Below are 26,454 nucleotides of genomic sequence, written 5' to 3' on the forward strand. Positions count from 1 at the left end.
GAGAGAACATGGCAAAAGATCCTGGACAGAACCTGACTACAGAACTTGGCTGGAGAACCTAGACAGAACCTGGCTGGAGAACCTGGCTAGAACCTGGCGACAGAACATGGCAAGAGAACCTGGACAGAACCTGGCTAGAACCTGGCCAGAGGAACCTGGCTATGATGATCACCTGAATGCTACCTCCGTGTCATCCCTTCTTTGCCGACTCCGTCCACACCTTTGGGGACCCCTGGACCTGCTGGGGATGGACCCCAGCAGGTAGGAAAATAGCACCCAGCCCTGGCTGGTTTGGCTCAGTGGATGAAGCTTCAGCCTGCAGACTGAGGGGTCTTTCTTGGGTTCGATTCCAGTCAAAGGCACATGCCTCGGTTGTGGGCTCAATCCCCAGTAGGGGGCATGCAGGAGGCAGCCAATCAATGATTCTTTCTCATCATTGATGTTTCTCTCTCTCTCCTTCTCCCTTCCTCTCTGAAATCAATAAAAATATATTTTAAAAAAAGAAAAAAAAAAAGGAGCCTCTTGGACAACCTTTGATATGTAGTACTGTTAGTCTAAGGTACTTTTCAAGGACCTTTGATGTTCAGAGTCACTCCATTTTGTATACTTCTACAATAATGTTTAAATGTGGTAACTGTTCTTAGTGTCCTTTTTCCCCCCACTGGGGAGGTGGGGGTTTTGTGTCCTGAAAGTCTCATATAAGGGATGGTGCTACTAACAGGCTGTAAGGAATTAGCTTCTGCATCAGCAGGGCTGTTGGAAACTGAAGAGACCGCCCTGTGGGGAACCAATGAGGAGAGTCCAGTCAGTCTGTGGCTTAGCAAATGGGGAAATGAAGCAGTGCCGCTCTCTCATTTCCTGGTGCTCATTTGGGGGTATCGTCAGCCTCTGTGCGCTTGGCCTCTGCTCTGCTGAGTTACGGGAGTGGGGCCTCACTGACCTCGTGTCTCTCCCGCAGTATGTCACCGTGCAGACCATTTCTGGAACCGGGGCCTTAAGGATCGGAGCCAGCTTTCTGGTGAGTCTGGAAATTTCGTCAGCAAAGAGCTATAGGATGACAGGGTTTTCTACCGCATGTGTGTTTACTTACTCAGACGTAGACTTCCTGTCTCCACAACCTTGGAAGACTTCTCATTCCCTGATAAATGAACTCAGGGGTTAAAAATTAAAGTACTTAGAAGAAATCACAAAGACATTATAATTATAGTAAGACAGTATAATAATAATGAATATAATTTATTGAGCACGTCCTGTTACTAGAAGCTTTTATATTTTAACTCAGTTGATCTTTCTGAAGGAGGTTCAGTTAACACCGTTTTACAGATGAAGAAAGTGAGGCCCCGGTAGGTGCTTGGCCACACGGCCGTGTAACTGTCAGAGCCCGGGTTTCCCCCAGGCAGTCTCGCTGCTTAGTCAGTACTGGCTCTCACTCAGGGAGAGGAGCTGTGTTTCAGGAGAGAAAAACGTCTTTTCCGTAAAATAGATCAACTTTTTTCGCCTCCCCGTTCATCCGTTTTTCATTCCCTTTCATCCCATCTCTCAGCAAAGATTTTTCAAGTTCAGCCGAGAAGTCTTTCTGCCCAAACCGACCTGGGGGAATCACACGCCCATCTTCAGGGACGCTGGCATGCAGCTGCAGGGCTACCGCTACTATGACCCCAAGACGTGCGGCTTTGACTTCACGGGCGCCATGGAGGACATTTCCGTAAGTGTGGCTCGGGGGGGGGGGGGGGGGGGGGAATAAACCTCCTTGTGGAGACTTGAGGTCGCCCAGCGTGGTCTCAACACCTGACGTAAAATACGGAGGATGAGCCAACTCCAGACCTTGGGTTCTTTTTGTTATTTACCAAGTAATAGTGACCCTGTGGCATGTCGGGAAAATTGTCTCCTTGTCAAGCTGCAAAGCGATCTCATGGTTGTTTGTCTTTTTAGAAAATGCCACAGCAGAGTGTCCTCCTCCTGCACGCCTGTGCCCACAACCCCACGGGCGTGGACCCTCGCCCCGAGCAGTGGAAGGAGATAGCCTCCGTGGTGAAGGTGAGGGCCGAGCTGACTGGTGACAGTTCTGTGTGGTAACTAGCCTTCGGTGCACCACTGGCAACAGCTGAACAGTGACAACTGCCGGGAGTCCACGTGAAATTTCCACACTTTTTTAAAAAATGTGTTTATTTATTTCAGAGAGGGAGGACGAGGGAGGGAGAGAGAGAGAGAAATATCAGTAAAGAGAGAGAATCACTGATTGGCTGCCTCTTACACCATCCTACTGGGGATGGAGCCTGCAACCCAGGCATATGCCCTGACTGCGAATCGAACCATGACCTCCTGGTTCAGGGGTCAACCCTCAACCATTGAGCCCCACCGGCCAGGTCCACACATTTATTAATAGCCAGGAAAGAACTCTGCATTTGCGAGATTAACAATTCTGTACTTGATGCTACATGAGCAAGGTCTAGGAAATTATGATAAAACTTTGTCGTTGCCTGGCCTGTATAGTAGGCATCCACTGGCCCCACATATCTGCTGGTGGGGTCTCCAGCTGTCCTGGTCAGTGGTTAAACTTGTTCATCCTTTTTCATGTCCCCTCCTATCCTTGCCACTTCCCTCGGCATCGCCATTGTCACTCATGGGGTCAGAACTCCTAGGGAGGAAGATACTCCTGTCGCCTGCATCCCCATTGTCACTCCTTTTGGTTCCCCTTCCTTTACATTCTGTCAGACCTCAGCTGCAAACAGAATGAGAGAGAAGCAGCATCCGGAGAGCACTTTCAGGATGAGATGGCACTGACATGGCTGGCCCCTGAGCCCCGGGTATAAGATGAGTCTGCCAGGGTGACATTAGCTCCAGAAAGGCTGATGCTGATCCTGTGCTGACTAAACTGGAATAATTTCCCAACCACTCAGGGCCTAAAACGAGCTTCCCGTTTGACTAAGCAGCTGCCTGGGGAGATGGAGATTAAGATTCTCCTTTCTTAGTGTCTTCGTGAGGGACCATACCAACCGGAGTAAAGAAATGCACATTGATATCTGAACTCTTAGGAAACGGAAACGTTGTCAGGCTGCCTGGGGAGGAGACTGTGTTGATTCTCTCTGTGAGGCGGGCCTGGTCCCTGGTCCCCGTAAGCCCAGTGACCATCTGGGCATCTTGAGAGGGGCTGCCTGAAGCTTTCATCTTCTCTTTTCCTTCCAGAAAAACAACCTCTTTGCGTTCTTCGACATGGCCTACCAAGGCTTTGCCAGCGGCGATGGCAACAAGGATGCCTGGGCTGTGCGCCACTTCATCGAACAGGGCATTAATGTTTGCCTCTGCCAGTCCTATGCCAAGAACATGGGCTTATACGGTAAAGTGAAGGACCCAGTGCGCGTGTGTTCTGATGACATTGAGGAAGTGCTGGGAGGGGTGCCACACAGGTGTGGGGTTGCGTGTGTGGGTGTGTATGTGTGTGTTGTCCCTGTCCCTCCTTCCCCAGAGAGGAAAGACAGGTGAAATGGATTGTACTGATCTTAGCCACATCTTCTTTAGTGTCCTTGAATTTTCCCAGCAAAGAAAACTGATTACTGCTTCTCTAAACAGTGACTGTTCCATGAGCCACAAAGATGGATGCAAGAGAAAGAGACCTTTAAACACTCTTGAGTATTCACCTTTCTGTTGTACTCGGATTCACCATCCTGGTTGCTAAAAACTTTTTACTTATAAGAGTTATTTTTGTGGTGTTTCTATTGGAAACAGCTAATGGGTAGCACATTTAATCATGATTTGCTTTCGATAGAACTAGACAAGATCCATTCTTTCTTTTCAGGTGAGCGTGTGGGAGCCTTCACTGTGGTCTGCAAAGATGCTGATGAGGCCAAAAAGGTGGAGTCACAGTTGAAGATCTTGATTCGCCCCATGTATTCCAACCCTCCTGTCAACGGGGCCCGGATCGCCTCCACCGTTCTGAACAGCCCCGATCTGCGAAAGCAATGGTAAAGACACGTCGCCGCCCCAGCCACCCCCTTCCCCCCACTAAGTCTTCAAAGCTTGTTTATAATCAGCCACTAGTGACGCCCAGCATCACACAGCTACCACATGTGGAAGGGGCCAGGGAGAGAAGAGTGCCTTTTGTTAGTACTTTCCAGTAAATACATGGGTCTTTCCCTGGAAGAGACAAGCATAATGCAAAGATGGTATTTCCTTTTATTCCATCATCTCCAGGTTAAGTAAATTCAAGTTCATATTGAAGTACCTTACAGAGGAAAACTTCCTGAAGAAAATCATAGTTTTGTTTTTATTTTAATACCATCTGAATACCTTGGCACCTGAGCTCTAAGGTAGTGTTACTCAGTATTTGTTTGTTTTTTAATCTTTTTTTTATTGATTTCAGAGAGGGAGAGAGAGAGAGAGAGAGAGAGAGAGAAACATCAATGATGAGAGAGAATCATCCATCACATGCCCCCCATTGGGGATCAAGCCCACAACCCGGGTATGTGCCCTGACCAGGAATCTAACCATGACCTCCTGGTTCATAGGTCAACGCTCAACCACTGAGCCATGCCAGCTGGGTATAAAACAGAATGCTATAAAATAGTTTTTTCTTCCTGGACCAGCATATGACTCAGTCAGGGGCACACTAGGGTCCACTAGGGAGTACTCAAGGAAGATGAAAATGCTGTGAGCTGTGGCCTATCTAACGGGACTTGGCCAGAATTGAGCTGCATCCCAGGCTTTTTACAGGTTGCAGGAAGTGAAAGGCATGGCCGACCGCATCATTAGCATGCGGACCCAGCTGGTCTCCAACCTCAAGAAGGAGGGCTCCTCCCACAACTGGCAGCACATCACCGACCAGATTGGCATGTTTTGTTTCACAGGACTGAAGCCCGAGCAGGTGAGTGGACTCTCGGTAGCAGACCAGTTACTCAGTCCTAGGGCACCTACCTATTCAGGATTACCCTGAAAACAGTCATTTTGGAGGCTTTTAGGGACATGAAGTATGTATGTAGCATTCATTCTGCTTTGTTTTTTATTAGTCATTTACCTATCTGCATCCTCCGGGAGGTGCAAACTTCCAAAAAGCAGGACTTGTCTTCATCGTTTTTTATAAAGCAGATAACCACTGCTTCTCTAAGAGAGACCAGAACAAGCAGGGACCTGAAAATTAGAAACAGCTGATCCACAGCTGGATCCTGCATCTGTTTTTCCTGCAAATGCTGACTCTAACATTTTTTTCACCTATTCCTCCTCAGAATTCATCACCCTATTTTAAAGTGGCTTTCCTTCCTTTCACTCTAAGCTAACACACCAAATTCTGGGAGTAGGGTTTAAGTGAAAAAAACACAGAGCCTCTGTTATTTTTCTATCTTTTTTTTATTATTATTGATTTTTTTACAGAGAGGAAAGGAGAGAGATAGAGAGTCAGAAACATCGATGAGAGAAAAACATCGATCAGCTGCCTCCTGCACATCTCCTACTGGGGATGTGCCCGCAACCTAGGTACATGCCCTTGACTGGAATCGAACCCGGGACCTTTCAGTCCGCAGGCTGACGCTCTATTCACTGAGCCACACCGGTTTCGGCTATTTTTCTATCTTAACACGTGGCTCTTGTGCCAGGCCAGGGCTGGCGACACACACACACTCGTGTGAGCTGGACATGCCCAAGCATTCTTCTCTCTGCAGGTGGAGCGGCTGACCAAGGAGTTCTCGGTCTACATGACAAAGGACGGCCGCATCTCCGTGGCAGGGGTCACCTCCGGCAACGTGGGCTACCTTGCCCATGCCATTCACCAGGTCACCAAGTAATGTCCCTGATGAGAGGAAACAGAGACAACCTCCCTGCCGACCTCTGCTGCTGTGGGCTGCACACGGAGGGAGAGGGAGGGTGGGTGGTGGTGGGCGGATCACTTCTTTAAACCACAGTACTTAAAACTCAGCGATGGAATGGTTTCTCGGCAAAGGACTTGTAGGGAACTAGGCAGAGGCATCAATGGCTGGTGCGTGGAACTTTGTGGCTCTAAACCAAAATCTCCCTCATCTGTGTACCTCCAGCTTTTCCGAAAGAGTTTACATGTACAAGAACGTCATAGCCAAAAACCTATCAATCACACCATTGCAATATTCCAGAAGCTTTAACCGAAGCACCTGATGGTGTCGATGCCACGTATTCGAGCCTCTGTGAGAAGACCTGGCTCCAGCCATCATGGTCAGCCTCACATTTGTGCTCCCGGATTGAGCAGCCTCACCAACAGACCACGTTGCAGAAACCGAGCTTCGTGAAAGCTAGCGCGTTGGCTGCCACCGCAACAAGGAACACGAAAAGATGCTGTTTCCGGTCTTACTTAAGAAAAAGAGCAAGAAGGCTCTGCTTCTGGTACTTATTTGTGGGCATTTCATTGTTCCCTTCTCTTCTATCGGCGCTGCTCTTCTCCATAGGCGCAAAGATCTATAACCAGCCTAGATTTTCACCCTCTTCTACTGCTTGATGACCATCAACCCCACCCTGTAGCACTTACTCATCTGAAGAATGAAGAACAAAATTTACTGCTCACCCCACACCCTCACCTCTCTCAACAAAGAATAGTGGAGAATGGTTAACAGATTATTGCAGCGTCCTCTTCCGTGATTGCTTGTCTCCCGCCGGGATGTCGCCTCTGCCCAGTTGGACCTCGTACCATAGTGCAGTGTTGTGCAGCCACTCGTCTCCCGTCCCAGGTCGGGTGATGGGGTTGAGCCAGGCAGGAGGATATTCAGGTTTTGGTTTTAACCTTCGTGCGCTTCCAGCTGGGCTCGGGCTTCATTCACCCTTTAGAAAGATCACCACCACCTACTCTAATCATGTAGACTTACTGCAGCCTGGTTTCTCTGTTACAATAAAGTTACTGCGACCCAACCACTGTCGACTATGTTATATTTTCTCTTTAATGGGAGGAAAGGGCAGGAGTGGGTGTATATCCCAGAACTCTGAAGTCATGTCCAGCTGACCATGAGCCAATGGGTGTGTGAGCTGTTCTGAATGTAAACTAAAGCCACATCCTTGTCTTGCTCTCACTCAGCTTGTCTAGTCCAAAGATGTTGGAAATGTAGATATGATCCATTGGACCGTGGGGGACAAGTGGAGTACCTCAAAGGATCTGTGGGTGTCAGCAGGGAGCGGAGGAGATGGAGGGGAGGTGGCAGCTTCAGATAGCTCTGGGAGTGAGGTAGGTAATCTAAACAATGAAGGTAAAGTTAAAAGTGATGCCACCTGGATGTAAGATGACCACTGGGGACAGACCCTCATCCCCAGTAATGAGAAATAGGGAAGTGAGAGGTGCTGTGAGAATGAAAGTCCAGGATGGCACGTCTTCCATTTTTCAAATAACAAATCCTGTTTTATATATGTTTTTATTGAATTCAGAGAGAAAGGAGGGGAGAGGGAGGGAAACATCCATGTGAAAGAGAAACATCGATCAGCTGTCTTCCATATGGAGACCGAAACCCCAACCTGGGTATGTGCCGTGACTAGGAACTGAACTGGTGACCTTTTGGTGCAGGGAATTGAACCTGAAACATGGACCCCAACCGGGAATTGAACCATGACCTCCTGGTTCATAGGTCAACACTCAACCATTGAGCCATACCAGCTGGACCACAATCCTACTTTTCTGGAACATCTATTGATGCTTAAAAGTTGGCAACTGATTCAACTTTTTAAAAATATTTTTTTAATGATTTCAGAGAGGAAAGGAGAGGGAGAAAGAAATAGAAACATCAATGGTGAGATAGATTGGCTGCCTCCTGCACTCCCCCATACTGGAGCTCGAGCCTGCAACCCGGGCATGTTCCCCAACTGGGAATTGAACCGTGGCCTCCTAGTTCATAGGTCAACAACCACTGAGCTACGCTGGCCTGGCCTGATTCAATTTTTTTAATGATTTACAGGCAAGATGCAAACAATAGGTCACCAGTTTGCAACCTCTACCATAAAGTCATCTACTCTTTAGCAGACATGGAGCAATGGCGCCTGCTTGGCATCAAGGTTACGCTGTCCCCTTCTGCTTAGTGCTAGGAGCCATTCAAGGCGGGCCAGGCCGGCAATGGAGCAGAGGTCAGGCCCCGAGGAGAGGGCAGCGGGCTTAGCTTGCTCGTTCCCTCTTGTTGCTCACTCCCTGGGGGGCATGGTTCACAGCAGGCTTGTTCCTGACCCCAGCTCTTCTGTGTCCCTGTTGGGAACGGATACACCAAGGTGGTAAATGGATAAGTAAGTGAGCTTCCTGGAATGGACTTTGACTGAATGTCTGGGAAAGTATCTTAAAACAGCATGTTATTCGGCTGCGCCGTTCAGGGACTGACTGCCCAGGTTAGGAGAAGCAGCTTTAAGTCTCCCTGATGGAACCACATGGTTGAAAGCTGGCCACCAAGACAGCAGGAAAGGGAACCTGACCACCCGCTGACCTCGTTATTTTTAACCACAGGTATTGCCAGCTCACCCTGGACTAAGTCCCTTTCCTCACCAAACACAGTCACGTGGGGTGTGTTTTTCTCAGCAGTTCAGACTGTTTGCCTTCAACCCTATCCTAGTTTTCTAGTCTGGGTTGAATATGCTCATGTTCATCCACTCAATGAAGGAGGTAATTTGCTCAGAATAGCCTCTCTTTTTTGTTTGTTTGTTTTCTTTTTTAAATACATATTTATTGATTTCAGAGAGGAAGGGAGAGGGAGAGAGATGGAAACATCAATGATGAGAGAGAATCATTGATCGGCTGCCTCCTGCATGCCCCCCACTGGGGACTGAGCCCACAACCTGGGCATATGCCCTGACCAGGAATTGAACCGTGACCTCCTGGTTCATAGGTTGATGCTCAACCACTGAGCCACGCTGAGCAGGCATGCCTCTGTTTATTATAGTTCAAAGTAGAATAGTTTCCAAATCTGGATTTTAAAAAAATATTGTTTCCCTAGCCTTATCTCTGGACATTCTGACTTTATGTCTGAGATAAGGTTTGGGAGTCATTTTGTTCTTTTAATAATAAAAAGAGAAAATTTTCTAGGAGGTTCAGAAACACCTGATCGGTTGGGTCCATTGGGTTACTATTGGACTAAACTGCCTCAGGCTTCCATCTACATGATCAAAGCCCAGCTCACTCAACCAGCTTGAGAATTTTTTTAACCTTTTTCCTTATGGGCTGTGGAAGTTCTTTTCATAGAAATTATTGGTTTGCATCTAATAAATAGAAGATAATTTTTTTAATTTTTTAAATGATAATCTTATAAAACTCGAGAAGCCCTGGCCCGGTAGCTCATTTAGTTAGAGTTGTCCAGATATGCCAAGGTTGTGGGTTCAATCCCCAGTCAGGGCACATGTGTATGTACAACAGTCAAACAACATATAAATAAGTGGAACAAGTCTCTCTCTAAAATCAATGTTTTTAATCTTATAATTTTTTAATTGATTTCAGAGGAAGGAGGGAAGGGAGAGAGAGAGAAAAAAATATCAACATAAGAGAAAACATCAATTGATTGCTCCCTGCACGTGCCCCAACCAGGGATGGAACCCACAAGCTGGGTATGTGCCCTGACGGGGAATTGAACCCACCAGCTTTTGGTGTACATCACACCAGCCAGAGAAATTTTTTAAATCTTGAGAATTTGTATCCAGAATATATAAAGAACACACTTCAAGAATAACAAGAAAAATAACCCAACTAATAACTGGGAAAAGTATCTGAATAGACATTTCTCCAAAGACACACTGATGGCCAAAAAGCACATGAAAAGATGCTATAATCATTAGTCATCCGGAAAATGCAAATAAAAACCATAATGGGAATCACTTCACACCCACTAGGATGACTGTAATGAAAAGGACAGAATATAATAAGGATCATCAAGATGTGAAGAAATTGGACCCTCACACAATATTGATAGGAATGTAAAATGGTGGAGCTGCTTTGGAAAACAGTCCAGCAATTCTCAAAAAGTTAAACATACGCTTACTGTCTGACCCGGCAATTCCACTCTATACACTTACCCAAGACAAAAGAAAGCACACATCCACACAAACACTTGTCCATGAGTGTTTATAGCGGCATTATTCACAATAGCCCAAAAGTGGAAACATATCTAATGTCCAATCAACTGATGGATAAATAAAATGTGGTATAGCCATAGCATAGAATATTATCCTATACTAGAAGCCTGGTGCACAAAATTCATGAACTGGGGAGGGGGGGGTCCCTAAACCCGACCTGCGCCCTCTCGCAGTCCGGAAGCCCTCAGGGGATGTCCGACTGACAGCTTAGGCTCACTCCCCACAATATGTAAATCGACTGAACGGGGGAATGACTGCTTGCTATGATGCACACTGACCACCAGGGGGCAGACACTCAACACATGAGCTGCCCCTTGGTGGTCAGTGAGCTCCCACAGGGGGAGCGCTGCTCAGCCAGATGCTGGGCTCACGGCTGGCAAGCACAGTGGTGGTGGCGGGAGCCTCTCCTGCCTCAGTGGCAGTGCTAAGGACCCCTCAGGGGATGTCTGCCTGATGGCTTAGGCAGGGAGCAGGCCTAAGCCATCAGTCAGACATCCTCCGAGGGGTCCCGGACGGCAAGAGGGCGCAGGCTGGACTGAGGGATCCCCCCCTTCAGTGCACGAATGTCATGCACCAGGCCTCTAGTTTAGTAATAAAACGGAATGCAGTACCAATATGCTCCAACATGGATGAAACTTGATAACAGCTCATCCAAAACACCAAGTAGACGGTTAGTGGTGCCAGGGGCTTGGGGGAGAGGAAATGGGGGGTGGGGGGTGTTTGACTACTTATGGTTACAGGGTGTGTTGGTGGGGGGAGTGATAACAATGCTGAAATTAGATAATGGTTAGGGTTGCAAAACTATGAATATACTAAAAACCACTGTATTGGACTTTTTTTTCAATTTCTTTTATTTTCTAATATATTTTTTATTTATTTCGGAGAGGAATGGAGAGGAAGAGAGAAAAATCAATGATGAGAGAGAAACATTGATTGGCTGCCACCTACACGTCCACACGGGGAATCCAGCCCACAACCCCTGCAAGTGCCTCGAACCAGAACTGAGCCATGACCTCCTGATTCATAGGTCAATGCACAACCATTGAGCCACGCCTGCCAGGTGTATTGGACATTTTTAAAGGATCGATTTTAGGATAAAGTGCATAAAGCTCAAAAATAAAAAACGATTGCTTTTAAAACCTGCAAACAGCTCAGACAGCCTTCAACAAGTGACCAGTTAAGCAAACCAGAACAGTACACACATACCGTGGAGACTACCTGCGGAAACTACAATTCCCAGAGTGCCCCGCGCTCCGTAGCCCGACTGTCACGTGACCTCTGTTCACGTGTCTCCCCAGCCGGCTGGGACATAAGGTACCGTGGGTAGGTGGCTGAAAGTAGAAAAGCTGGAGGGTGGGAGCTTTAGGTCCCCAGGTACCCAAACCCCCGATCACAGCAGAGCCCTGCCCACTCCCCGCAGGGCGATCGGAAGCCCGGCGTCCTTGGTCCCACGGCCGCCCTCGGTTGGCCGGTTCCTGCCCAGTCTCCACCCAGTCCTAGGCCCGGATCAAATCTCGGTGCCTCCGCCCAGTTTACCCCACAGCAGCCCACTCGCCTCACTGCATGCCTGGGGCCATCCCCTCCGCGCGGGGTGCGCCCTGGTCCACCTCCCAGTGAGCCCACCTCTCCTATTTCGGGGATCCAGCCGCGGGCTGGAGTGGGGTCCCGCTCCGCTTGGGAACCGAGGGGCCTCCTGCAGTGATGCCAGCTCCCCGAGGGCGCCAGGCTCCTAGTTCTGGTTCTGCCGGCTGCCCGCTGTGACTTTAGCCCAGCGTCTTCCCTCCGTGCGCCTGTTTACCTGACTGACCTGGTTGGTGCTCCTTTCTACGACTTAGAGTCGGAGCGGCTCAGCTCGCCTCAATTTGCTGACCAGCACAAAACAGCTCAAACTCATCACTCTGCTGACGGCGGGCTTTTAGCAAAGAGAAAAGAAGAAATTGGGGCCAGAGAGAGAGAAGAGAGGAGAATCAGATCCCAGGCGTTTGGGGAGAAGGAGCTGTAAGGAGCAGCACCCCCTCCACCGTAGCCCTTATCAGGTGGGAACAGCAGGTAAGCCGGGGAGGATGGAGCTGAGTAACTGGGGGGAGGGACGGCTGAGCGATCTTACACCCCTGTTCTGAGACGTGAGCAGGGCTGAGAGGGAGGTCACAGCTCTGGCAGCACTAGCTTTGCGGGGCTCTGTCTGGAGCTCTGCTGGGAGCCTGGGGGCCTGGGAGCCCAAGACTCTCCCTCTGCTACTCACTGCTCTGATTTTTTGGCCGAGTGTCTGGATGGGTGTCCCCTGGCTGATCTTTCTGGAGTTGGAGCCAGCAGAGGGATACTTCCTCTGGGGCTGGTGTCTTGGTTGCATGCATGGTGACTGATGTCTAAGAGCATCATCACCTTCCTTTCTCCCTCTTGTGAGTGTACCATTCCCGACTTTGTTGGACCAGGACCAGGAGGAGCAATGGGAACCATCTGACTTCCACCCAGGGGGCCTCCTTTGCCATTCGAACCCCTGGCATGTTGAGGGCATCAGAGGGGATGGCTCTAGGGTGGGCAGTAGTTAGGTGAGTCATGTGGGAGATGAGTGAGAGTTGGCCTGACTTTTGAAGGACTTCAGAAGCTATGGAGAATCCAGACTCGGCTGGAGGGCCGTGTGCTGGTTCTGAGTGAGGGCTGCTCTTGGAACCCCGCGGTGTGGAAACAGGCTGGGAAGGCAGACAGATCGGTATCCAAACCCTACTCTGCAACTTGCTAACATGTGACCCTGGATCACTGATTTGATCTCTCCAAGCCCCATGACCCCTGTCGTAAGGATGGAATGAGATATGTCCATGACACTCTTGCCCATACATGGCCTCTTTCTAATGCCGACATGTTACTACCCCTCTCTCTTATGTTTGTCTTATGTACCCCATGCGTCTGTAAGCCTGAAGCAAGCAGGATTTGCCTCTGACCTATTTCTGTCTCTGCCACCCACACTATTGCCCCCAGTGCAGTATTCTGCACACAGGTGCACCTGGGCTCCAGCCCCAGCCATCTGATCTTGGGGAAGTCGTTTTACCTTTCTGTGCCCACCTTGGCATAACAGTAGTACCTGCCTTTCCTGTCTAGGCTGAGAAGAGCCAGAGCCCACAGGCCTCCTGGGAGAACAGCTCTGAACAGGGGATGTGGTGGTGAGGCAGAATCTGCAGACCCGGCCGGAAGGGGGCTGTCAGGGCCATGGCCCAGGTCAGCATCAACAGTGACCTTGGCGAGTGGGGCTTCAGCACGGATGCTGGGGAGCGGGCCCGTCTGCTGCAGAGTCCCTGTGTGGACTCGGACCCGAAGAGTGAGGGGGAGGCCTCTCCTGAAAGTCTGAGCAGAGGCACCACGTCCTCGTTTGGGGCCATCTTCATTGTAGTCAACGCCTGCCTGGGGGCGGGACTGCTCAACTTCCCAGCAGCCTTCAGCACCGCCGGGGGCGTGGCCGCGGGCGTCACCCTGCAGATGGTGAGTGTGCGGGACTAGAGGGCAGGAATGCAGTTTAGCTGGGGAGTCTGGCCTCTTTGCCTCAAAAGGGAGGCTCTGGATGAGGGGTGATCAGAGCTACCACTGTCCCCACCCTCACGCAGGGCAGATGTTACCCATCTATCCCAGCATTCTTTCCTCTGAGCCCAGATGAGGCTTCAAAAGCCTTGCGAGCAATCAGGGAAATTTGACATCAATTGCATACTTAACAGTCTTGTGGTTATGTTTAAAAAAGAGGCCCTTATCTTTTAGAACTACATGAAATAGTACTGATGAAGTGATATGAGAACTTGTGTTTTCTTCAAAATAATACAGAGCCGGCCCGTGTGGCTCAGTGATTGAGCATCGACCTATGAATCAAGAGGTCACTGAATTGATTCCCGGTCAGGGCATGTGACCAGATGGCAGGCTTGACCCCAGTAGGGGGCTTCTTATCGATGTTTCTATCTCTCTATTCCTCTCCCTTTCTCTCTTTATTTTTTTTTTCCGTCCCCACCGCCCGGGCCACCCCGGCCTGCGTGGTGTTCCCCGTCCCTCCCTTTCTCTCTCTTTAAAATAAATAAATAAATATTTTTACAAAAGAGAGAGAACATTTTTTAAAAAAATAATAATCCAGAGTGGGTGAAAGAATAGATGAAACAGGATTGGGCATGAATTGATCATTTTTGAAGCTGAGTGATAAGGACATGGGGGTCCATTATACCAGTCTTTCTACTTTTGTGTGCATTTGAAATTTTCCACAAAGCTCCTTTTGTTTCTAAAGAAAATCTCAAGTCTCCAGTAATCTATTAAAATTGCCCTGCAATGCCCTGACCGGTTTGGCTCAGTGGATAGAGCGTCGGCCTGCGGAGTGAAGGGTCCCAGGTTCGATTCCGGTCAAGGGCATGTACCTTGGTTGCGGGCACATCCCCAGTAGGGGGTGTGCAGGAGGCAGCTGATAGATGTTTCTCTCCCATCGATGTTTCTAACTCTCTGTCCCTCTCCCTTCTTCTCTGTAAAAAATCAATAAAATATATTTTTAAAAATTGCCCTGCAAGATGAGGTCTCTATGCCAAACCAGCTTTGAGCACTGGCCCCGTAAATACTGAGCAAAACCAGGCTGTCCTTTGCTGCCAGGCCTTTTCCACACCCTCCTGCTCTGCCCCTGCCCACAGGGCATGCTGGTTTTCATCATCAGCGGCCTCGTCATCCTCGCCTACTGCTCCCAGGCCAGCAACGAGCGGACCTATCAGGAGGTGGTGTGGGCTGTGTGTGGCAAGCTGACGGGCGTGCTGTGCGAGGTGTCCATTGCCATCTACACCTTCGGCACCTGCATCGCCTTCCTCATCATCATTGGGGACCAGCAGGACAAAAGTGAGGCTCCCTCTGTAGCCACCTCATCCCTCCCCCTTGACCCTGGGAGTCCTAGGGGTGGAGGGAAAGGGCATGGAACACCTTCCCCTGGGAATCCTCCTCCCGGCTGCTGGGCCCATTAGACAGATGGAAGCCCCGAGGCCCAGCGGAGCAGGAGGGCCGCACCTTGCAGTGGCCTGGCCTGACGTTCCCTCCTTCCTCCCTGTGCAGTTATAGCTGTGTTGGCAAAGGAGCCTGAGGGGGCCGGTGGCAGCCCCTGGTACACGGACCGCAAGTTTACCATCAGCCTCACCGCCTTCCTCTTCATCCTGCCCCTCTCCATCCCCAGGGAGATCGGCTTCCAGAAGTATGCCAGGTTCGGAGGCCCCACCCCAACCTGGGCCAGACAGAACCCTGGAGACCCAAGGGCTGCCAGGGAGCGCCTGTCCTCCATGCCACCTCCATGCCCTCCTGGGGCGGCAAGACCGGGCAAGGCTGGCCGGCCAGGGCTTGCACGGGTTCCAGCAGAAGACTTTCCTTCCTGTCAGCAGCAAAGGGAGACAGTGGCCCTGAGCATCAGTGGGATATTCAGTGTCCTTGTCAAAGGGACAGGTGGCAACCAGAGGGCAAAGGCAGCCTCCGGGCCTGGACCTTAGCTTTCCCGGAGAGAATGGGACTTTTGATCAGTTGGGATTGCCACCCGGGCAGCATCTTCCACGTAGCTTGTTATGAAGGGAGGAGACTGGCTGCCTGACTCAGGGTCTGAAAAGCTGTTTCCTGCGATCCGTAATCGGCAGGGTCGCACTCAGCTGTCTCCAAGGTCCCCTGTCATGTCGACATTCCAGTATTTGTACCTCCAACCCTTTTACCTCCGGTATCTCCTAGTTCTCAAGGGCCCTCCTTGCAGCCCTCGCCACGTGTGGGCTGCTCTGATTGAAGCCCAGCCCTCCGAGCGCTGGAGCTGAGCCAGTGCATTTCCTGATGGTCAGAAATGCCAGTCTGGTCCCCTGTGGGGTCCAGCTCCCTCCTGGCTGTGGCCAGTTTCTCCAAAACTTCTTTCTCATGCATTTCTGGAGTCTTTGCTGGAAATAGCCCCCCAAGTCGTTCAGTAGACACTTGTGGTCACTAGAACGAAGGGTAGATGCCCCTGGGGTGGGAGCAGAGAAAGGGCGGCTGGGGCTGGGGAGGAAGGAGTTCCGTCCATGCTTCCCGCAGCTTCCTGAGCGTCGTGGGCACCTGGTACGTCACTGCCATCGTTATCATCAAGTACATCTGGCCGGATAAGGAGATGACCCCGGGGGACATCCTGACCAGGTGGGTGCGGACCCCCAAGAGACACATGGGGTAGGATCGGCTGCTTGGGCCCCAGAAGGTGCCGAGTCAGACATCGAAAGGCCACACAGGTGCTCGTCTTAAGGCTCAGTTGGCCTTGGCGCATCGGTCATTGTAGGAACAAGCGGTCCTCATCTCTCTCCGCTGAAGGGAAGTGAGAACCAGAGACGGGAGAGAGTTTGCACTAACACCCAACCACTGAGCCAACGGCTGTGGAGCCTGCCAGGGTGGAGCTACACATTTTTCCAAATTGTGCTTCTCTGTAATTTCTGTATCTTCTACATGAGGATGGATCTATTAGGTCATTTAAAAAAAAAAAAGTTTCATTTTTTTGAAAGGAACAAACCAAAAAAAGTAACAGCCCCGGTGTAGGAGCCAGAAATTCTGGATTTCGGTCCCAGGAGGGCCTTGCAGGGCCTCAGTTTACTGACCTGTGAAATGGAGATGTGTCCTCTCCCCGTTCCCAGACTTCTGTGGGTGGAGTGTATAGAAGGCTCACTGGTGGAGGCCATGGTTGGCTGGAGGAAGAGTAAGGGCATGACGGGAGGAGGGGGAGTTGGTGGCTGTGTGGGATCCCCAGGCAGCACGTTCTTGTGTTGATCCACAGGCCAGCTTCCTGGATGGCCGTGTTCAATGCCATGCCCACCATCTGCTTTGGATTTCAGGTGCCAGTTGCCAGGTCCCTGCGGCCCCCTTAGCTCACTCCCCACCCTGGGATGGAGCCCACATCACGGGCAGGATGGGGGATCCTGGGAGGAAGGATGGAGAGGGGACCCCAGGACTCGCCCCTTGTCCCTGTGGTCTTTGTCTCCAAGGTACCGCCCTCTGGAAATGGGGGGGTGAGGTCACTTCCCCAGGATAACTGTGACCTTCGCCCTGACAGTGCCACGTGAGCAGCGTGCCCATCTTCAACAGCATGCGGCAGCCCGAGGTGAAGACCTGGGGCGGGGTGGTGACGGCCGCCATGGTCATAGCCCTCGCCGTGTACATGGGCACAGGTGAGCACTCCCGCCTTCCCTCCGTTCCTCAGCGCTCCAGCCCAGCTTTCCCGGGGGCGGCCTTGCACCCTTAGCATGTCAGACCCTTCTGTAGGCGTTGGCTTGAACTTGGGCTGCCCTGGGCCTCCCCCGGCCCAAATGAGAGGAACGGGTTCATCCATTCATTCAGCAGCTCTGCCTGGTAAGTGCCAGGAGCTATTCTCAGATGGGGGATGCCGTGGAGATAGGTAGGCCTGGCCCCGCCCTCGTGGAATGGACGGTCTAGTACAGTGGTTCTCAACCTTCCTGATGCCGCGACCCTTTAATACAGTTCCTCATGTTGTGGTGACCCCCCAACCATAAAATTATTTTCGTTGCTACTTCAGAACTGTAATTTTGCTACTGTTATGAATCGTCATGTAAATATCTGATATGCAGGATGTACTTTCACTGTGACAAATTGAACCTAATTAAAGCATAGTGATTCATCACAAAAACAATATGTAATTATATATGTGTTTTCCGATGGTCTTAGGCGACCCCTGTGAAAGGGTCATTCGACCCCCAAAGGGGTCGCGACCCACAGGTTGAGAACCGCTGGTCAAGTAGGAGAGAGTCTAAGGAGAGAAAAGCAGGAATCCGGGATTTCAGACAGTTGAGGGCCACAGTGAAACAGGGGACATGTGAGTGGGACTGGGAGGGGCGCCTTTGGGGGATGGTTCACAGAAGACTTCTCTCTGAGGGGGTGCATTTGGGGAGGCCCACATGATGGGACGGAGTCAGAGTTAGAAGGGGCAGAGGAAGAGCATTCCAGGCAGAGGAACCAGAAACTGCCGAGTCCTTGAGCAGGGACCGATGAAAGGTGTGTGTGGCTGGGGTGGAGCAAGGTGGGGTGGGCGACAGGGCCAGGTCCCCTTGGGCCTAGAGGATTGCTGGGAGCCAGAGCGAAAGTGTCGCAGGCAGGTGTGTCGGTGAGAGATGGCTGTGGGTGCTGTGGGGCACGGCTGGGATAGGGAGCAGGGCTGGGAGACCTGGAGGATGGCCCAGTGATTCCTCCACAGGCGGTTCTGGGGCCTCTGCCTCTGAAGACACAGCCAAGAACCAGGCAGGCCCTGTCCTCCTGGGGCTTGTGTTCTGCTTGGAGAAGCAGATCATAAGTTAAAAAAGAAAAGGAGCCCTAACCGGTCTGGCTCAGTGGATAGAGCGACGGCCTGCGGACTGAAGGGGCCCAGGTTCGATTCCGGCCAAGGGCATGTCCCTTGGTTGCGGGCACGTCCCCGGTGGGGCGTGTGCAGGAGGCAGCTGATCGATGTTTCTCGCTCATCGATGTTTCTAACTCTCTATCCCTCTCCCTTCCTCTCTGTAAAAAATCAATAAAATATATTTTTACAAAAAAAGGAAAGGAAAGAAAGAATTCAGAGAGAACGTGGGCTCTGAAGGAAATAGGCTGATGTGAGAGTGCTGGGGGTGGGCGATTGTGGGCAGGCCAGGTGGGGAAGCGTCTCTAGAGAGGGGAGATGGAGCCGAGGCCTGAGTGGTCGGATGAAGAGCTGGCTCTGAGAGGAACGTGCGGGCAGCGTGAGATCAGAGAGGTGGCAGTGGGGGCAGCCGTGAGAAGCCAGGGGAGGAGGCTCTGACCCCAGTCCACCACCCTCAGCCTGCAGAGCTGCTCCAACGCCCTCCCTGTCTGATGTCCCACCTAGCGGTGGGCAGTCCCTCCGCCTTCCCCTGCCAGGGTGGCGCCTTCCCGGCCCTTTGATCCCTGCCCTCAGGCATCTGTGGCTTCCTGACCTTTGGAGCGTCTGTGGACCCCGACGTGCTCCTGTCCTACCCCTCCAACGACGTGGCCGTGGCCGTGGCGCGCGCCTTCATCATCCTGAGCGTGCTCACCTCCTACTCCATCCTGCACTTCTGTGGCCGGTGAGCCCCTGCCCACGGGGGTGCGCCCTCGGGGCCCCTGATAACCCTTTATCCCGGGGTCCTTTGACCTTGTATGGACCCTGTTTGTAGAAGGAGAAACTGAAGCCCACGGGGAAAAGTCAGTGCCTACCCCCAGCCGGGTCTTGCCCACCTCCCCCAGTCCTCTAAGAACCTCTAGTCCAGATCCTTTCCTGAATACCAGCCTTCTGGGTGTTCCAGGCCCTTCCCTTTCAGAATAGAATCGGTTCCCCCGGTGACCACGTCCTGGGCCAGGCAGGGTGCTAAGCCCTGCACGTTCACCCCCATCCAGTCCCCAGGCAGTCCCGAGATCGCTGCCGGGCCCCTTTACAGAGAGGAACAGGCTCGCCCCATCCACCCAGTCAGGGGTCTGGCTCCGGGAGCTGGTGAGGGGACTGTGAGCAGGGGAGCCTCTGAGCCCCTCCCTGTGTGCAGGGTGGGGGGGACTGTGAGCAGGGGAGCCTCTGAGCCCCTCTGTGTGTGCAGGGTGGGGGGACTGTGAGCAGGGGAGCCTCTGAGCCCCTCTGTGTGTGCAGGGTGGGGGGACTGTGAGCAGGGGAGCCTCTGAGCCCCTCTGTGTGTGCAGGGTGGGGGGACTGTGAGCAGGGGAGCCTCTGAGCCCCTCTGTGTGTGCAGGGTGGGGGGACTGTGAGCAGGGGAGCCTCTGAGCCCCTCTGTGTGTGCAGGGTGGGGGGACTGTGAGCAGGGGAGCCTCTGAGCCCCTCTGTGTGTGCAGGGTGGGGGGACTGTGAGCAGGGGAGCCTCTGAGCCCCTCTGTGTGTGCAGGGTGGGGGGACTGTGAGCAGGGGAGCCTCTGAGCCCCTCTGTGTGTGCAGGGTGGGGGGACTGTGAGCAGGGGAGCCTCTGAGCCCCTCTGTGTGTGCAGGGTGGGGGGACTGTGAGCAGGGGAGCCTCTGAGCCCCTCTGTGTGTGCAGGGTGGGGGGACTGTGAGCAGGGGAGCCTCTGAGCCCCTCTGTGTGTGCAGGGTGGGGGGACTGTGAGCAGGGGAGCCTCTGAGCCCCTCTGTGTGTGCAGGGTGGGGGGACTGTGAGCAGGGGAGCCTCTGAGCCCCTCTGTGTGTGCAGGGTGGGGGGACTGTGAGCAGGGGAGCCTCTGAGCCCCTCTGTGTGTGCAGGGTGGGGGGACTGTGAGCAGGGGAGCCTCTGAGCCCCTCTGTGTGTGCAGGGTGGGGGGACTGTGAGCAGGGGAGCCTCTGAGCCCCTCTGTGTGTGCAGGGTGGGGGGACTGTGAGCAGGGGAGCCTCTGAGCCCCTCTGTGTGTGCAGGGTGGGGGGACTGTGAGCAGGGGAGCCTCTGAGCCCCTCTGTGTGTGCAGGGTGGGGGGACTGTGAGCAGGGGAGCCTCTGAGCCCCTCAGCCGGGAGTCCTAAGTGTCAGACGGGTCTGCCACCAGGTCCCTGGGAAGCTGTCCCACCTGCCCAGCCATGAGTGCCACTTGTACCCAGTTTATTCCACCCTGACAGCCCCTGCCACTCGGCGCGGAGCAAGGGGGCCACGTCCGCTCATCAATCACCAGGAAGGGCCCGGGCGTGCTGCCCCGTTAGCTCCGAGTGCTGCACGCGGCTCACGGTGTGCCTGTGGGTGCTGGCGTCTCCTGGGAGAGCCCATGCCAGGCCTCGGGCTAGGTGTGGGGGCAGAGGTGGAGTATCTTGAAAAGCCAACAGGCCTTTCTCCATCCACCGCTGCCTCTTGGTAAGGGGGGAGCTGGGCCCGGGGAAGGGGCCCAGCCAAGCTCTCGGGGCCGCCTCTTCTCTTCCAGGGCTGTGCCTCATTCAAGCCAAACTGTCTGAGATGGAGGAGGTCAAGCCAGCCAGGTAAAGCAGCGCCAGCCTTGTCCTCAGGGGAGGCGCTACACGGGAGGGAGCCTTCGAGGGGGCCTGAAAGTCACAGGGGTCAGGAGACTTGCCCACTTTGAAAAACGGGACTTTTTAAAAATTCCTTTTAAAAAATGGGTAATGTGTTAGCTAGGACAGTGCAAGCACTCCTGAAGGACTTCAGAGAGAAGAGTGGAATCCCTCCTCCCCCACCCCAGCTCCATGTCCCAGCAGGGTCTGCGCCCTCCCGGACTCTGCATGTGTGCCTGTCTGTGTGCACACAGCTGTGAATATGTGTACACAGACACATGGGATTTGGGGTCTAGTGTGTTTTTCGTTTGTTTTTTAAATATGTTTTTATTGATTTTTAGAGAGAGAGGAAGGGAGAGGGAGAGGGAGATAAGAAACATTGATGGGAGAGGAACATCATGGATCGACTGCCTCATGCAGGCCCCCTACTGGGGATGGAGCCTACAACCCGGGCATGTGCCATGACTAGGAATTGAACTGCAACCTCATGGTTCATAGGTCAACGCCCAGCAGCTGAGCCACGCTGGCCGAGCTGTTTTGTTTATTTTGTTTTAATGAAATGGCTCACACCGTGACCTGCTTTTCCCCAAAACATCTTTCCGTCAGAAGACACACATTCTCATCCTGGTCCTGCCCTTGACCTCCTATGACCAGTCCATCCCATTAGGTCTTGGTCTCCTTACCTGTGGATTAGGGGTCATACACCTGGCAGCGCACACCTTTGTATGAAAAGTCCTTGCGAAGTAGGAAGGGCTCTACCCACAGGAGAAGTGGTTTAGGTCAGTGGTCGCCAATCGGTGGTCCGTGAGGTCTGAAAGGTTGGCGACCGCTGGTGTAGGTGATTATGGTGATGAATGTGTGTGTGTGTATCGAAGTCTGCAGAGTCACGGGTGGGTTGATTGACAGGCCTGCCTCCCCCTCTGCCTACAGCTGGTGGGCGCTGGTCAGTTACGGAGTCCTCTTAGTCACCCTGGGAGCCTTCATCTTCGGCCAGACCACAGCCAACGCCGTCTTCGTGGATCTGTTGGCATAACCACGGCCTCCCTTGCACCCAGGAACCCATCTCAGAGCTGCGGGGCCACGCTGACTCAGGCATCATTCCCCTCTCCTGGTGGGATGATTCCAGGGACGGATCCGGGCTGAAATCGGGCCCCACGGTCTGGAGCCTGCAGCACGGGCATGAGGCCTGACTGGGAATTGAACACACCGGCTCCCTTCCTGCCCCCAGTCCTGGCGGGGCCCTGGCTGGTGGGAGGGGGGCCACAGGAGCCTCCCCGCTGCCTCCAGCTCTCAGCTCCTCCAGTCCTGGAGCCCACGGTGAAGAGGCTCAGCAGGTCTCAGGAGAAGGCAGCAGCATGACTTCCCTCTGGAGAAATAGGGGTGTCCTCTCCACAGAGCAGGGGCCGTGCTCCCTCCCCAGGACTCACACCTGCTCCGTCTGTCCGCGGACCAGCCAGCAGTGGCTTCCTCTGGGCTCCGGCCAGTCCCAAAGGTAGCGCTGAATTCACACGGATGCACAGAGGCAGGTAGAGTCCGTGCCTCGCCCACTCCCTCCTGGGCCCACGGTGAGCCCACAGCCCTCTTTCCCACAGCTGACTGACATTCCCTGAGGCTTCGGGGCCTCACCGAGTGTCTCTCCCCAAACCTCAGGGTCCAGGCGTCCCTCTCCTCCTCCATCCCCAGACGTCACCAAGTCTTATGTTTACAAACGGTGCCCGCCCGGCTCAGCCAGGGACCAGGGGCCGTCCCGTGCCTCGGTGCTGTGAGCACTCCGCCTCCCACTCCGCCTCCATTCGCTTTCCCCGTGGCGGTGGGGAGAGGAGGGGTGCTTCTCTCTCAGATTCCAGATGGACCCCTCTTTTCAGAGGCACAAAAGTGGGTGATGGAGAAGGCTGGGGACCTTCCGGACCTGTGCAGGCTGGGCTGGCCAGGGTCAAGGTGAACCTGCCTGCTACCCTCTCCTCCGATGACTGCTGCTCTCTGCCTCCCCTGCCAGGGTAGCCCAGGGGCACGCAGGGTGCCGAGCTGTCATTGGCTGGGCAGCAGGAGAAGGCAGCTCCGCCAGCCTGGAACTTTCAACCTGGATCCTGTCTGCCCTTCCCCCACCCCATCCCTTCTTCACCCCCCACCCCATTTGTCTATGTAGCTCAATCTCCTGCTCACATAAGTTTTGGGGGGCGGGCTGCCAAACCCTCCCTTGTCAACTTTCTCAGCTCCACCCAGTCACACCGAGGTCACACCTGGATTGTGCCCCAGGCATGGTGAGGGGGGCCCTTCTCCCATTGCACATTCCCATCGGGCTTCCCGTGCCCGGAACGCCCAGCATTTCCCCGGCCCCTCCTGCCCCAAACCTCTGTCCTGGGCCAGGTATGGGGACCCCATCACCACCAGTCAGGGCAGTGAGATCTAGGAATCAGGCTGGCGGGAGGCCCCATAGGCTTCTGCCCAGCCCCCACACTGGGGACCTGCCTCTCCTCACCTCCCGGCCCCTGGGGCCGGAGCCCCTCTGCTGGTTCCTCTCAGCCCAGCCTGTTGCACCTCACCAGGCCCGCCAGCACCCATCCCTGACAAGGCCGGGAGGGTGTCCCAGCCAGCATGGCCGCTCAGCCTCCTGACGCTGGATTTCAGGGGTGGAGTGCGGTAAGGGAGTCATTACACAGCATCCTTCTGGGAAAGGGGCTGGAATCCGGCCTCTCAGCCCAAACTCAGGAGCCCCGACCCTCCCTGCTGGGACATTTTACTGTTTCTTTTCTACTCGGGCACATTCAGACCAGGGAAGGTGGTTAATAAAGAGGAGCTTGTGCTACTGAGCTGCGTGGCCTGTGTCTGGTGCTGGGGACAGAGTCCGGGCCACTGCTGACAGGTGGGGTGGGGAGGGGTGAAGGTGGAGGATGGGGTGAGGCAGGGCCTTCTAGCTTTATTGTCTATAACCCCTGTCTCAGGAATGGGCACCATCCTGTTCTCTTTACCGAGTTGGAAACTACAAGTGTTGTTTTTTTAATCCCAGTCATGTGGTTTTTTTAAAAATATATTTTATTGATTTTTTTACAGAGAGGAAGGGAGAGGGACAGAGAGCTAGAAACATCGATGAGAGAGAAACATCGATCAGCTGCCTCCTGCACACACCCCACCGGGGATGTGCCCGCAACCAAGGTACATGCCCTTGACTGGAATCGAACCCGGGACCCTTCAGTCCGCAGGCCAACGCTCCATCCACTGAGCCAAACTGGTCAGGGCCTAGTCATGTTTTTTTTTTAAAGATGTTTTTATTGCTGAAGCCGGTTTGGCTCGGTGGATAGAGCGTCGGCCTGCGGACTGGAAGGTCCCAGGTTCGATTCCGGTCAAGGGCATGTACCTGGGTTGCGGGCACATCCCCAGTAGGGGATGTGCAGGAGGCAGCTGATCGATGTTTCTCTCTCATCGATGTTTCTAACTCTCTATCTCTCTCCCTTCTTCTCTGTAAAAAATCAATAAAATACATTTTTTTAAAAAACCCCCACTGGGATTGAGCCCACAACCTAGGCATGTGCCCTAAGGATCGAACCGTGGCCTCCTGGTTCATCATTCTCAGTGGGTCTCTACAACTCTATGAAGGAGCGGAAGCTGGGAGATGTTAAATAGCTGGCCCAGGGACACACAGGTAGTAAAACGAGCCAGACAGCCTCTTCCATACGTGGACGAACAAGTGACAGGCGCTCTCAGCGGACCCCAGAAGGCAAGCTCAGGAACCTACAGCCCCCACGTCGGCACCAGCACCACATCTCGGGGAGCCCTGGGGTCACTCTCCCAGCCAGTCCACCTCGATGGTGTGATGCCTGCCGGCAAGTAGCTCTGGGCTAGTCGCGCATCACCTCTCTGGGCTCGTTTCCGGATCTCTAAAGTAGAATGGTAACCACTGACCTTATTACCTCCCGGGGAGAAGGGGAGCCAGTGTAAAGAAAGCACATGACGCCCAGCGGGGTGGGTCAGTGGTTAAGCGTCAACCTATGAACCAGGAGATTACATCAGGGCACATGCCCGGGTTGTGGACTCGGTCCCCAGTGGGGGGGTGCAGAAGGCAGCCAATGGATGATTCTCTCTCATTGATATTTCTGTCTCCTCCCCTCCTCTCTGAAAGCAATAAAAATATTCTTTAAAAAATAAAGCTCATGACAATGACAGAGTGTTTTATAGCCAGAAATCCATGTTTAGAGAAGAAATATGAAAACTTAGTTTCCCCTTGGGAGGACAAGGCGGTGCTTTCTCCATCTTTAACCCGCATACTGAGTTCTTTTTTTTATATATATATTTGATTTTCTAAAACATTTAATTTTAAATGATCATCTTTAATAGTCTCTTTAATAAGCTTGATCTGAAAATTGTGAAGAAAAATGTTGTATGTCCTCCAAAACTACTCTAAAATGCAGCATGCTTTTCTTGAGTTTCTTTTATTATTTATTACACTGAGACATCCAAGATCAGCTTAGCATTTTTTTTTCTTGGTGCTATACAGGTCAGAATCAATAGAGTAGGGCTGCTAAAATCTAGCTGCAACACAAAGTCTTCACATTCATTTTAAATGTCATCTTCAGATTAAAGCAAAGCAGACAGAGAAGCAAGAAAAGTATGATAACATATGAGTTCCTGAAATGCCATTTAGGGGAATTAAAATCCTAAATTTGTCTTACCCAGTACCTTCAAAAACCTAATGCTCTTTAAGCAGCAAGCAATAAAGCCGTATGGGATGGATAGATTTAAGGGCACAATCTTGTTATTGGTATGTCAAAATTATCTAGGAAATTGGCTGACAGTAAAAGAGAGTCTTTCTTTTCCCACAGATGGAGTTTTACAAATATTTGTTTCAAAGGACATCATTGGGCTTCTGCATTCAGTGCGTGCAGACCACGCTGGGGTGATCTTATCCTCAGGGCTCTGTGTGTCCCCTGGCTAGGGAGCATTCCTTGGGATTTTATCTGTTTTCCCGTGGATGATAGGGGAGCCCGTGCGCCCCCTGCACGTCGTAATTGTCGAGGTGCGGGAGCTGGGCCCACTCGGGCGGGTAGGTGGCCGTGATGTACACGAAGCACTGCAGGCGCCTTTCGGCGGCCGGGGGCTCCTCGGAGACGCCCTCCGGCTCGAGCACCGCGACGCTCACCCGCACGCGCTGGTACAGGTCGGGGCAGCCTTCGAACTCATCGAGGAAGCGCAGCATCTGCTCGTCCACAGCGTAGATCTCTCCGAACACGCGGTGGCCGCGCCCCGGCAGGTTCAGCAGCCGCGGAATGTTATGCTGCCCGGCGATCACCAAGGGGTACGGCTCCACCGTGCGGCCCCGGCCCCGGAAGGTGGCGCAGCCGTGGGTGGCGTCCAGCAGGACCTTGTGGTTGGGCTGGCCTCGCTTCAGGGTCCCGTACACGAACACGTCGGCCATCGGGCAGGCCTGGAGGCAGAATGAGCCAGGCCTCCGCCGAATAAGCCGATCTGGGAACTCGGTTAGCC

General features: G+C 52.9%; 3 protein-coding genes across 10 annotated transcripts in view; 2 read left to right on the forward strand and 1 right to left on the reverse strand.

Moving 5' to 3' along the window:
* GOT2 (glutamic-oxaloacetic transaminase 2, mitochondrial) overlaps positions 1-6,864 on the forward strand; it is a 10,811-nt gene extending 3,947 nt beyond the window's left edge. Inside the window, exons 3-9 of the mRNA XM_005873492.2 lie at positions 959-1,018; positions 1,544-1,705; positions 1,933-2,037; positions 3,187-3,337; positions 3,797-3,962; positions 4,711-4,861; positions 5,652-6,864. Of these exons, the coding sequence (XP_005873554.1) occupies positions 959-1,018; positions 1,544-1,705; positions 1,933-2,037; positions 3,187-3,337; positions 3,797-3,962; positions 4,711-4,861; positions 5,652-5,774 (918 nt within the window). The 3' untranslated portion in view covers positions 5,775-6,864. The remainder of the gene's footprint in view (positions 1-958; positions 1,019-1,543; positions 1,706-1,932; positions 2,038-3,186; positions 3,338-3,796; positions 3,963-4,710; positions 4,862-5,651) is intronic.
* Positions 6,865-11,276: 4,412 nt separating this feature from the next.
* SLC38A7 (solute carrier family 38, member 7) lies at positions 11,277-19,234 on the forward strand. 4 transcript variants are annotated; one of them, XM_014545529.1, is made up of 9 exons: positions 11,277-11,355; positions 11,877-12,090; positions 13,138-13,515; positions 14,688-14,886; positions 15,097-15,241; positions 16,081-16,179; positions 16,805-16,862; positions 17,081-17,195; positions 18,947-19,234. In XM_014545529.1, exons 3-9 carry the CDS (start codon positions 13,246-13,248, stop codon positions 19,096-19,098), a joined length of 1,038 nt encoding a protein of 345 aa, XP_014401015.1. In that variant the 5' UTR covers positions 11,277-11,355; positions 11,877-12,090; positions 13,138-13,245; the 3' UTR covers positions 19,099-19,234. The 4 variants fall into 4 exon arrangements, with proteins under 4 accessions (XP_014401015.1, XP_014401012.1, XP_014401016.1 ...); XM_014545526.1 differs by having other exon boundaries at positions 11,280-11,364; XM_014545530.1 differs by having other exon boundaries at positions 11,280-11,364; positions 11,877-12,077.
* Positions 19,235-25,295: 6,061 nt separating this feature from the next.
* The window catches only part of LOC102261496 (gamma-glutamylaminecyclotransferase-like), a 22,934-nt gene continuing 21,775 nt past the window's right edge, over positions 25,296-26,454 (reverse strand). For 4 of the 5 annotated variants that reach the window (XM_005873499.2, XM_014545535.1, XM_005873498.2 and 1 more), the window contains exon 3: positions 25,296-26,395. In XM_005873499.2, coding sequence (XP_005873561.1) covers positions 25,925-26,386 — 462 coding nt within the window. In that variant the 5' untranslated portion in view covers positions 26,387-26,395 and the 3' untranslated portion in view covers positions 25,296-25,924. Of the gene's footprint in view, positions 26,418-26,454 lie in introns of all 5 variants that reach the window. The other variant, XM_014545533.1, reaches the window with a different exon arrangement.

The sequence above is a fragment of the Myotis brandtii genome, unplaced genomic scaffold (genome assembly GCF_000412655.1).
Source record: "Myotis brandtii unplaced genomic scaffold, ASM41265v1 scaffold411, whole genome shotgun sequence".
In the NCBI taxonomy this organism is placed as follows: domain Eukaryota; kingdom Metazoa; phylum Chordata; class Mammalia; order Chiroptera; family Vespertilionidae; genus Myotis; species Myotis brandtii.

Bases quoted from the DNA above. Each gene is read 5' to 3' on its own strand.
- SLC38A7 (XM_014545529.1), top strand. From the start codon at position 13,246: ATGGCCCAGGTCAGCATCAACAGTGACCTTGGCGAGTGGGGCTTCAGC. The intron at 14,887-15,096 runs GTGAGGCTCCCT...CTCCCTGTGCAG, and splicing joins TGGGGACCAGCAGGACAAAA to TTATAGCTGTGTTGGCAAAG. The intron at 15,242-16,080 runs GTTCGGAGGCCC...TGCTTCCCGCAG, and splicing joins GGCTTCCAGAAGTATGCCAG to CTTCCTGAGCGTCGTGGGCA.